Here is a 12,535-nt window from a genome sequence, read left to right as displayed (position 1 = left end):
CTGCTTCTCTCTTTCTCCCTCTGCCCCTCCCCACTGCTCATTCTCTCTCTCTCAAATAAATAAATAAAAATTTTTTTAAAAAACCACAAAGATGATAGTAATGGAGGAAATGAGGAACAAAATAATGTATAAGATGTATAAAAAATGAATAGTGAAATGGCAGAATTAAGCTCTTCCTTATCAGTGATTACTCTAAATGTAAATGAATAAAACTCTCAAATTAAAAGGCAGAGATTAGGAGAATGGATTTTTTTTTTTTTAAGAATGGATTTTTTAAAAGATTTATTTATTTACTTTAGAGAGAAAGAAACTGGGGATGGGGAGTGGCAGAGGGAGAAGGAGAGACAGGCCCAAGCAGACTCCCCACTGAGGGTGGAGCCTGACACAGGGCTTGATCCCACCACCGTGAGACCACAACCTGAGCTGAAACCAAGAGTAGGATGCTCAACTGACTGTACCCCCCAGGTGCCCCAGCAGAATGGATTTTTAAAAAAATCATCCAACTATATGCTGTCTATATGAAAATCACTTTAGATCCAACAGTACAAAAGGTTGAAAATGAAAGAATAGAAAAAGATATTCCATGCAAATAACCAAATGAGAGCTGGGGTAACTATACTAATGTCAGACAAAATAGTCTTTAAGTCAAAAGTTGTTCTAAGAGACAGAGGTCATTATATATTGATAAAAAGGATCAGTTCATTAAGAGCATACAAAAATTATAAACACATACCCACCAAACAACAGAGCCCCCAAATATATGAAGCAAACATTGACAGGATTGAAGGGAGAAGTAGATAGTTCTACAAAAATAGTTGGAGACTTCAATCTCACCTTTAATAATAGATAAAACAACAAGACAGAAGATCAATAGGGAAGCAGAAAGCTTCAATAACACTGTAAGCCAGCTAAACCTAAGAGACATATAGAACATCCTACCACCAGCAAAATACAGATTTTTTTTTTAAAGATTTTATTTATTTATTTGACAGAAAGAGACAAAGCGAGAGAGGGAACACAAGCAGGGGGAGTGGGAGAGGGAGAAGCAGGCTCCTCGCCAAGCAGGGAGCCCAATGCAGGGCTGGATCCCAGGACCCCTGGATCATGACCTGAGCCGAAGCCAGACAATGACTGAGCCACCCAGGTGCCCCAAAATACAGATTCTTAAGTGCACATGGAATATTCTCCAGGATAGACCATATGGTAGGCCACAAAAAAAGTTAAATAAATTTCAAAAGATTGAAATCATACAAAATATCCTCTCCAACATAGTGGAATGGTGCTAGAAATCATTAATAAAAGAAAAACTGGAAAATTCACAAATATGTTGAAATCAAACACATTCTTAACCTTCAGGTCAAGGAAGAAATCATAAGGGAAATTAGAATATACTTTGAGAAGAATGAAAGTGAAAATGCAACATTCCAGAAGTTATGGGATGCAGCAGAATTAGTGCTAAGAGAGAAATTTATAGCTGTAAACACCTGCATTTAAACACAGGAAAGATCATAAACCAAAAACCTAACTTTATACCTTAAGGAACTAAAAAAGAAGAGCAAACTACACCCTAAGCTAGTAGAAAGAATGAAATAATAAGGATTAGGACAGAGATAAAAGAAGTAAGGAATAGAAAACAGAAAGAATCAACTAAACCAAAAGTTGGTTCTTTGAAAAAAATCAACAAAATTGGGCGCCTGGGTGGCTCAGATGGTTAAGCGTCTGCCTTCGGCTCAGGTCATGATCCCAGCGTCCTGGGATCGAGTCCCGCATCGGGCTCCCTGCTCCTTGGGAGCCTGCTTCTCCCTCTGCCTCTCTCTCTCTCTCTCTCTCTGTCTCTCATGAATAAATAAATAAAATCTTAAAAAAAAAAAATAAACAAAATTGACAAACCTTAGCAGACTAAGAAGAAGCGAGTGTTCATGCAAATAACCAAATCAGGAATAAAAGTGGGAACATTGCTCCTGACCTTACAGAAATAAAAAGAATTATAAGAGAGCACTATGGGGGCGCCTGGATGGCTCAGTTAGTTAAGCGTCTGCCTTCAGCTCAGGTCATGATCCCAGGGTCCACACATCTGGCTCCCTGCTCAGCGAGGAGTCTGCTTCTCTCTCTCCCTGTGCCCGTCCCTCCCACCCCCCGCTCGTGTGCATGCACACTCTCTCTTCCTCTCGCAAATAAATAAATAAAATCTTTAAAGAAAAAGCACCATGAACAATTGTATGCCAATGAATTAGATAACCTAGATGAACAAATTCCTAGAAATAAACTACAAAAATTGATCCAAGAAGAAACGGAAAATCTGAACATAATCTGTAACACAGAAAAGACTGAATCAGTAGAAAAATTTTCAAAAAAGAGAAGTCCAGGACAAGATAGATTCACTGGTGAAATCTCCCAAACATTTAATAAAAATTAACTCCAATTTTTTTCCTACACTCTTCCAAAAAATAAAAAAGGAGGAAACAATTTCAATGAAACCAACATTACCCTGATGTGAAAGCCAGACAAAGACACCATAAGAAAAGAAAACTGTATCCCTTATAAATATAGAAGCAAAAATTCTCTGTATTTTTTTTAAGTAGGCTCCATGCCCAGTGTGGAGCCCAATGAGGGGCTTGAGCTCATGACCCTGAGATCAAGACCTGAGTTGAGGTCAAGAATTGGATCCTTAACTGACTGAGCCACCCAGGTGCCCCAGAAGCAAAAATTCTCACAAACCAAATCCAACAGCAAGTTCACAAAGTGAGATTTATCTCAAGAATTTAAGGGTGATTCAACATAAGAAAATCAGTCTGTAATATACTACATTAAAAGAACAAAGGGAAAAACTCACAATCACCTCAACTGACATAGAAAGGCATTTGATAAAATCCACTACCCAGGGTCACCTGGGTGGCTCAGTCATTAAGCATCTGCCTTCGGCTCAGGTCATGATCCCAGGGTCCTGGGATCAAGCCCCGCATCAGGCTCCTGCTTGGCGGGAAGCCTGCTTCTCCCTCTTCCAGTCCCCCTGCTTGTGTTCCCTCTCTCGTTGTGCCTCTCTCTGTCAAATAAATAACTAAAATCTTAAAAAAAAAAATCGGGGTGCCTGGGTGGCTCAGATGGTTAAGCGTCTGCCTTCAGCTCAGGTTATGATCCCAGGGTCCTGGGATCAAGCCCTGCATCTGGCTCCCTGCTCAGTGGGGAGCCTGCTTCTCCCTCTCCCACTCCCCCTGCTTGTGTTCCCTCTGTGTCTCTCTCTGTCAAATAAATAAATAAAATCTTAAAAAAAAAAAAAAGTTTCCTTTAAAAAAAAAAAAATCCACTACCCATTCATGATAAAAACACCCAGCAAACTAGGAATGGAAGGGAAGTTCCTCAACATGATAAAGGGCATTTATGAACAACCCATAGTGCACATCATACTCAATGGTGAAAGACTGAAAGTTTTCGCCCTATGATCAGGAACAAAACAAGGATGCCCATATTCACCACTGCTGTTCAACATTGTACTGATAATTTTAGGCAGAGCAATTAGGAAAAAAAATTGGCATAGAAATTGGAAAGGAGAAAGTAAAACTATCTCTACTTGCAGAAGACATGGTCCTATATAGAAAAAATGTGAAGAATCCCCCCCAAAAACTTCCAGAACTAATGAACAAATTCAGCACAGTTGCAGGGTACAAGATCAATTCACAAAAAACGATTTTGTGTCTATATACCAGCAATGAACAATCCAAAAAGTAAATTAAGAAAACAATACAATTTATAATAGCATCCACAAAATAAAATACCTGGGAACAAATTTAACCAAGAAGCTTAAAGACTTGTACACTGAAAACTACAAAACATTGCTGAAATAAATTAAAGAAGACCTAAATAAGTGGAAAGACATCCCATGTTCACACCCCTCCCCCAGTCTTTTTAGACATTCTTTCCCCTAGTAAACCCCCACTACATGGAATTTTAATACCACACATATACAATATATATCTGTTTATGGTCCATGGCCATGTGATGGACCACAAACCAATGGAATATCTAAGATTTTTTTTACCCTCCCCAAGAACCAATTTAGTTGAGAATACATAGTCTAGGGCAAGGAAAGTACAAGGTCGTCCTGAGGCATATTATAACAAAAGCAAGGAAGCAATCAAGCCTGAAAAAGCTCCCACTGACCACAACTGGAACATTTTACACTTGATCTTAGCCAAAAGGCCAAGAAGCGATACAACTAGAACATTTTAGCATTCAAAATTTACTGTAATTCATTAAAGTACACTGAATATATAAAAATCCGCAAGCTCATAATAAATAATAAGTAAATAATTCTACAAAAAAGAAAGCAAAAATAAAATAATTCTCATCTGCTGCAATTGGAGGATACTTTTCACACCTCTTTTCTCTGAAAACTAAATAAAAGGAAATAAACACTTATTCTACCTTTTCAGTGAGAACTGCAGTTCATCGTAATCCCATAGCTCTAGCTGAAGAGGGAAAGCTCTTTTTTACAGAAAATATGCCATCTAATAAATGTTGGAGGATTGATAGAATTAGAAAATCACCACTTAAATAATTAAAGATTATCAATAGATACTAGCACAATTAGGTAAAATGTTGATGGGGTGGTGCCAAAGGGTTACCTCTAATCAGAAGGGGAAAACTTTACAATGGTGAGATCTTGTGGCTACCACTTTAACCCAGTTAGTAAACTTAGCTTTACTTAATGGGACAGTTGAGACCTTATGTGCCTCTAATATGATGTAATATAAAGTACATAGGATCACCTCTTTGGCACCTATTTGGTATTTTTACCAAAGGTTATTTAAATTGAATCATCCAATCAACCCTATAGGAAATATAAGCAATAGTGAAACAAGTTAAATGATTCTATGAGGGAGGAATCAGACAAATCCAGAATGTGAGACATGATAGTTCTGTGAGACAACTGATCTGTTCTTTTCAAAAAGTCACTTTGAGGGGCATCTGGGTGACTCATTTGGTTAAGCATATAACTCTTGATTTTGGCTCGGGTCATGATCTCAGGGTCATGGGACCAAGCCCTGTGTCGGGCTCCATGCTAACTGGGGAATCCGCTTGAAGATTCCCTCCCTCTCCCTCTGCCTCTCCCCCTGCTCAGGTGCACATGCTCTCTCTCTCTCACTCTCTCTCTCAAGTAAATAAATAAAAATCTTCAAAAGAAAAAGTCACTCTGAGGAAAATGAATGGTCTTGGGGGGGTGGATAATATTCTAGATTAAAAAAGACTTTGGAGACATAACAAAATGCAATACATGGTTCATGTTTGGATATTACTCTAAAAGACATTTTGGGAATAATTGTGGGAGATTTGAATATGAATTGGGTATTAGATGATATTAGGGTATTATTTTGAAATTTTGTTAGGTTTGTTAATGGTGTGTGGCTATGTAAGAAAAATTCCTTATATTTTAGATATGCATATTGATGTATTTAGAGGTGAAATATTTCATAATGCCTGCCATTTTAAAAAAAGAACTTCCGCATGAAGAAATGGATGAAACAAATATGGCAAAATGTTAACACGTCAATGTGGTAAATATAGGAGATGAAGATATCAGTATGGATTGTACTAGTCTTTCAGACTTTTTTTAAAAAGGGGGTTGGGGGAGGGAGCAAAAAATGTTTGAAAATATTCATAATATAAAGTTTAAAATATTAAAAATGATTTGTGTGAAGGGTCCTTAGGAAATGCTACTTTTCAGCCTGAGAATGTGTTAAGTTGGAGAACCTGTGATTCTTGAATGCTTCTCAAACTCTTTTTTTCCTTCCTTCTCTCTCCCTGGTCTATGCAGCCCTCTTTGACTCTATGCACAGCAACCAAGCCTCAGATAGCCCATTTTCCCCACCCCGTACTCTTCATTCACCTACCCTACAACTCCGGCAGCGCTCTGAGAAGCCCCCCTGGTGTAAGTAATCCTTTTGGAACTGCCTGGACAAAGGCCAAGATTGATGGAGGGATTGGTGAATGAGAGACCTGTCTTTTCACGAGGGAAACAAAGATGAGGGTTGAAAGACCAGGAATAACCAGTAGGGGAAGCAGTCTCATCTGCTGTTTCCAAGGTGAAGGGAGGATCTGTTTACCCTGTCTCATTATCTCCATTCTCCATGACCCCTCTGTTTCCTTGGAGAGGCTCCTAAAATATAGTATCACAGAGGGTGCTTTGGGGAAGAAAGGACGAAACTTCATTCTCCTCAGATTCCCATTTGGGAATTTATAGCTTTCTCAAGTACAGATGACTTGAGAGGAAACTGAGTATATAGAAAAACTGGGAGAAGGAAACTAGAATCTGCTACTACTTTCTACATGTCCCTATTCTCAAGTTGTCTGTTCTCAGCTGTTCAAGTTGAGGTGCTGCTTTTTCCCATCTCTTCTTTATAATCTCTAGCCTATCACAAGGGGAGCCTGGGTGACACAGTTGGTTAAGCGTTCGACTCTTGGTTGAGGCTCAGGTCATGATCTCAGGGTTGTGAGATCAAGTCCGTTTCAGATTCTGTCTCTCTCTACCTCTGCCCCTCACTGGTGCTCTCTAAATAAATAAACAAATAAACAAATAAATAAAATCTCTAGCCTATCACTAATTTTCCTTGGTAACGGTGTAGTCACAAGAAGTTCTTAGGGTAATTGTAGGGAAGGGGAGATCCTGGTGACAATCAGAGGGAGGATAAGGGCCAGAGACACCAGTGATAGAAAAATCCTTTCCTTATTCAACCTGCCTCCAGGAAATAACTAAAATCAAACATGGCTTTTATTATTTCATTGGATAGGACTGAAGCAAAGATTCATATTTCAGTATCTGGGTTAAACAGTTGTAGAATTGGCATTGTGTATGCAGAAGAAACATTCCTTCCTGATTCCAAGAGCTCTTCCCCTGAATTTCAGATTACCTTACATTCACCTTGCCATTGCTCCTTTTATCTCTCCTGGAATGTTTATGGGTTTTGTGCCCCTGGAAATCTTTTTTTTTTTATAATATATATATATATATTTTTTTTTTAATTCAAGTATAGTTGATACACAATGTTATACAACATACTGGTTCAACAAGTCTATACGTTATGCTCTGATCACCACAAGTGTAGCTACCATCTGTCACAATGCAATGCTAGTACGGTACCATTCACTGTATTCCCTATTCTGTACCTTTTGTTCCTGTGACTTATTCATTCCATAACTGGAAGCTTGTATCTCCCACTCCCCATCACCCATTTTGCCCAGCCTCCTACTACCCCTCCCCATCAGCTTGTTCTCTGTATTTTAGGTCTGATTCTGCTTTTTATTTGTTTATTCTTTTTTTTTCTTTTTAGATTCTATATATAAGTGAAATCAATGGTGTTTGTCTTCCTTTATTTCACTTAGCATAATACCATCTAGGTCCATCCATATAGTCACAAATGGTAAAATCTCATCCTTTTCATGGTTTAATACTCCATTGTGTATATATATATACATTTTTAAAAATTTAATTTAATTTATTTACTTGACAGAGATAGAGATAGTGAGAAAGAGAGCACAAGCAGGGGGAGCTACAGACAGAGGGAGAGGAAGAAGCAGGCTCCCCGCTGAGCAAGTAACCCAATGTGGGGCTCAATCCCAGGACCCCAGGCTCATGACCCGAGCTGAAGGCAGCCACTTAACTGATGGAGCCACCCAGGCACCCCCCCTTTTTTTTATACATCTTCTTTATCCATTCATCTATTGGTGAACACTTGGGCTGCTTCCATAACTTGGCTATTGTAAGTAATGCTGCAATAAACATAGGGATGCATATATCTTTTGAAATTAGGGTTTTCATTTTCTTTCGGTAAATAGTAGCGGAATTATTGGATCATATGGCATTTCTATTTTAATTTTTTGAGGGACCTCCATACTGTTTTCTGCAGTGGCTACACCAATTTATATTCCTACCAGCAATGCACAAATGTTCCCTTTTTTCCACATACTCGCCAACACTTGTTATTTCTTGTCTTTTTTTCCTTAAGTTTTTATTTTAATTCCAGTTAGTTAATATACAGAGTTATATGTTATTTCTTGTCTTTCTGGTTCTAGCTATTCTGACAGGTGTGAGGTGATATCTCATTGTGGTCTTGATTTGCATTTCTCTGATGATGAGTGATATTGAGCATCTTTGCATGTGTCTGTTGGCCATCTGTATGTCTTCTTTGGAGAAATGTCTATTCAGGTCCTCTGCCCAGTTTTTAATTGGGTTATTTGGGGGTTTTTGGTGTTGAGTTGTATAAGTTCTTTATATATTTTAGATACTAACCCTTTATTGGATATAATATTTGCAAATATCTTCTACCATTCAGTAGGTTGCCTTTTTGTTTTGTTGATGGTTTCCTTTGTTGTGCAAAAGGTTTTTATTTAGATATAGTCCCAGTAGTTTATTTTTGCTTTTGTTTCCCTTGCTTCAGAAGACATATCTAGAAAAATGTTGCTATGGCTGATGTCAGAGAGAGTACTGCCTGTGCTCTCTTCTAAGATTTTTATGGTTTCAGGTCTCACATTTAGGTCCTTGATCCATTTTGAGTTTATTTTTGTGTGTGGTGTCAGAAAGTGGTTCAGTTTCATTCTTTCGCATGTAGCTATCCAGTTTTCCCAGCACCATTTATTGAAGACTGTTTTTCCCCATTGTATATTCTTGCCTCCTTTGTCATAGATTAATTGACCATATAAGCATGAGTCTCTGTTCTATTCCATTGATCTATGAGTCTGTTTTTGTGTCAGTACTGTTTTGATTATTACAGCTTTGTAGGATATCTTGAAATCTGGAATTGTGATACCTCCAGCTTTGTTCTTCTTTCTCAAGATCGCTTTGGCTGCCTCTGGAAACCTTATCTTTATCTTGCTTCTGCTTCCCTGTTTTTTTGTTTTTTGTTTTAATTTTTTATTTATTGGAGAGGGAGAGGGAGAGGGAGAGCACCAAGGGGGAGGGGCACAGGGAGAAGCAGACCCCCTGCTGAGCACGGAGTCCCATGCAGGGCTTGATCCCAGGACCTGAGATCATGACCTGAGCCAGAGGCAGACGCTTAACTGACTGAGCCATTCAGGTGCCCTTCCTGCTTCTGCTTCTGTCTGACCTCTTTGATTTGCCTGAATCAAACCACTAACTGAATATTAAGGCTACTTCTATCTTTGGGTGAACTTTTTTTTTTTTCTTGTTTTTAATCTATCAGACCTTTGACTCAGTATGAGGTGTGTCGCCTCACTGGTAAATATTTTCTTTAGGGTTTGTCTGCCCTAAATAGGCCTTGTTGGTCCAAACCATGTTCCTCTGTGGCCCTTTACAGAAAAGAGAGAACTGGCATATGCTAAACTCAATGACTGATTCAGCCTTCGCAGGCTCAGGCTTGCCAACTTTCCCAGGTTCTCTTTGATGACAAGGATATTCAGGTGCCCCCTATATCCAAAATCGATCATTATTGATATTAGAGTGCTTTAAATATAAAGTTACAATACCATTAATAAATACATTTACAAAAAGAAAAGTAGATTAGTCCCCTACTAGAGGTCAATGAAGTAGTAGAGATTGGGGTAGGAATTGTCCCACAGTGTATTGAAGACTCTAAGCCCTTCATTTTATTACTGTCAGTAGTGGGGTAATTAATTTTTATGTTGTATATGTCTGTAACATCCACAAGCCTATAACATTGTGTGTCCCAAGACTTAGAAGGTCTTAACCTTGGATCCAGGGATGGATTTCAGGGTAAAGTCTTTGAATCCCAGGAATTGTTTATGAAGATTAGTGTGAATATCCATATGTATATTTTTCTGAGAAGATAGTCCATGACTGTCATTAGAGTTTCAAAGGGTTCAGTGACCCCCAGGAAGGTTAATTATGAACCTCTGCCATTCAGAGATTCCATGGCAGCCTTCCATCTTAAGGCGATTTTCCTTCCTACTGTTCTCCTTCATAAGATTTTTCTACATTCTCCTGCTTAATTGTCTCCTGGGCTATAAACAATGATTACCTTTGCCCCAGAAATATGTTGACTGCTTTAAAGAAATGATTGTTAACAAAAGATGTACATCAGATTTAATTGGGAGTGTTTCAACAAAATACAGTGACCTCATTCCCTCTCCACCCCACATGTTTACACTAACCTACAGAATTAGAATCTCTAGAGATGGAACCTAGAAATTTGTATTTTTAAAAAATATCCCATACTTTTGATATATACCCTTAATTATGAACCACTGGATTACAGCATTGGTATGCTCCCAAATGACCTTGGGAATTCAGAGTTGGGTTGGGGGTACATTTGTGAAAGAACTGGATGAAGTGGGCCTCATCACTCTCCTGAAGTCTTAGATGTACCTTAGTGCTCCTGTGTACTCCTGTAGTATACATTAGGTCAGAGCAACAGTTCCTGAGCTGGGCTAATTGAGCAGTCTCTGCATAGCTTAGGAAGAATTCAGACCCTCTTTCCTCAAGTCTGTATATTCTGGCATTTGAACTACATACATTGAATAGAGCCTACTCTTCCAGCTTGCCTGACTTGGTCTCCTGACTTTGTTTTACAGACAGCAGTGGCCCTTCCAGCACTGTGTCCAGTGCTGGTCCTTCCTCCCCCACTGCAGTGGATGGTAACTGCCCTTTTGGCTTCAGTGATCAGCCTTCTGTAAGTTCACACATGACTGAAGAACGTCAAAGCCTTGGGATGCTCCTTAGGAATGGAGAACAAGAGCTCCCCATTGAAGGGGTGCAAGGGCCTTTTGAACCAAGCCAGGCTTCACAGGAACCACCTGTGGAAACCAGCCAGCCATGCCAGGAGGTTCCTGACATCAGCCAGCCATGCCAGGAGGTCCCTGACATCAGCCAGCCATGCCAGGAGAACCATGACAACATTGACCAGATATGTCAGGAGGTTCCTCAGATCCATCAGCCATGCCAGAAGGCGAGCCAACTGTGCCAGAAAATCTCTGCGGAAGCTTGCCAACTTTGCCAGGAGAACCCTGAGGAGGTCAGCCAGCCATCCCAGGAGGTCCCTGTGGAGGTTGGCAGGCTGGCTTATGGGTTCCCTGTAGGGATTGGTGGCCTGGTCCAGGAAATCCATGTGGAAGGTGGCAAGCCAGCCCAAGAGACCCCTGAGGAGCTCAGCCAGCCATGCCAGGAGTTCTTTGCAGAGGTTGGCAGGCTGGCCCTAGAGGCTTCTGCAGTCAATCTATTGTCTCAGGACATTCCTGAGGTTGATAAACCATCCCAAGAGTTTCCGGGGGAGGATGATCTGCAGGTTCAGGAAGTCCCTGAGGTTGATAATCAGCAGTCCTGGGTGGTCCCTGAGGTGACTGACCAGCTGCCTGGAGAGGATACTCCCCAAGCCCAGTATCCATCTAGTGATCCAAACCCTCAGAGCCAGTCTTTAGTTGGTGACCAATACTCACCCCTCCCACCAGCAACATGTGATTAATCATGTTCTCATTAGTGGTATCACACTAAACCAGCTATTTGAGCTAGCAACTTCTTCTGTTGGCTAACTCACCTGCCAGTATAAGACCTTGGATCTCACCAGAGGTGTCTGAGGAAGCAGTCCTCTTGGCATGAAGCCAAGAACTGTGCCAGAGCTGGGCTTGAGAAGGAACCGATTTCATGTTCAAAGCAGCCATTGACTCCTCACGTGGCCATTAGACTTGAATAGGATTTCCATCAAGGGGTGGGCTGATCTATCATTACCCAACCTCCTCTGAGCATCCCAGGAAATTCCAGATTGTTAAAGGAAATGCCACCTAACTGCTGAAGACACCATCTGGGGACAGCAAGTGCAAAAGGGGACTCCAAGGTCTCCACTTTTCTGGGGAAATATTCACAACTTCACAAGGTACCCTTAGACCATATGTGCATTCAGGAGGACTCTTGTGTTTGCTAGCACTCCTCAGGAGGGCCCAGGATGTCTGTCTGAAATGTTTGGGAAAAAAGCGAGTCCCCTTCCCAAACATCCATTGTGGCCACTAATCTTTAGATTGGGCTTATGGGTGTTTTATATGTCATCCCAAGTTCCCCCTCTGCCCCAGACCTGTTCCCCTGGGCAATAGCTCCAGGGAAAAGTAGGTATTAGATTGCTGTGAAAATTTAAGAGTAACTACTTAAAATGCTCTGGGGGTACTTGGCCAATCTGTGAAGCTGGGCCTCCTTTTGTTGTAGGGCTACTTGGCTTAAGAGATGATGTAGTAGAGAAAATCAGGTTCTATTTTAAGCAATCAGCAGAGATCAATATTGTACAGACATGAGCAAAGATTATATATATTTCTGTAGTAGTGCCAGGGACAGACTGGCCAAAGACCAAACACTCCAGGTTTCCCAAGAGGTATGTCCTTTTATCATTGTGTCTTTAGGGTCAGGTGTGATTATGAAGCTTTTCCCAAAGATATGGGGATGGGCATGGGTGTGGGTAGGAGGAATAATGCAGTCATTGGAGTGGGGTGGCCGGAACATTATGAGTGCTCAATAAATATGAAATAATAAGAATGGTGATGGTGGTGATGATGTCCTTGTGAATTCAAGAATGAATGAGTATAA

The 12,535-nt window shown here is 40.3% G+C and overlaps 1 protein-coding gene across 9 annotated transcripts in view; it reads left to right on the top strand.

The window, feature by feature from the left end:
- PPIP5K1 (diphosphoinositol pentakisphosphate kinase 1) overlaps positions 1–12,481 on the top strand; it is a 46,429-nt gene extending 33,948 nt beyond the window's left edge. For all 9 annotated transcript variants that reach the window (XM_034994104.1, XM_034994101.1, XM_034994105.1 and 6 more), the window contains 2 exons: positions 5,813–5,926; positions 10,543–12,481. In XM_034994104.1, the coding sequence (XP_034849995.1) occupies positions 5,813–5,926; positions 10,543–11,429 (1,001 nt within the window). In that variant the 3' untranslated portion in view covers positions 11,430–12,481. The remainder of the gene's footprint in view (positions 1–5,812; positions 5,927–10,542) is intronic.
- Positions 12,482–12,535: the final 54 nt, after the last annotated feature.

Source organism: Mirounga leonina, unplaced genomic scaffold (genome assembly GCF_011800145.1).
Source record: "Mirounga leonina isolate KUSES-001 unplaced genomic scaffold, KU_Mleo_1.0 Mir_91, whole genome shotgun sequence".
NCBI classification, from domain to species: Eukaryota; Metazoa; Chordata; class Mammalia; order Carnivora; family Phocidae; genus Mirounga; species Mirounga leonina.
Note: the sequence above shows the minus strand (reverse complement) of the source record. Positions and strands in the feature narration are given on the sequence as shown.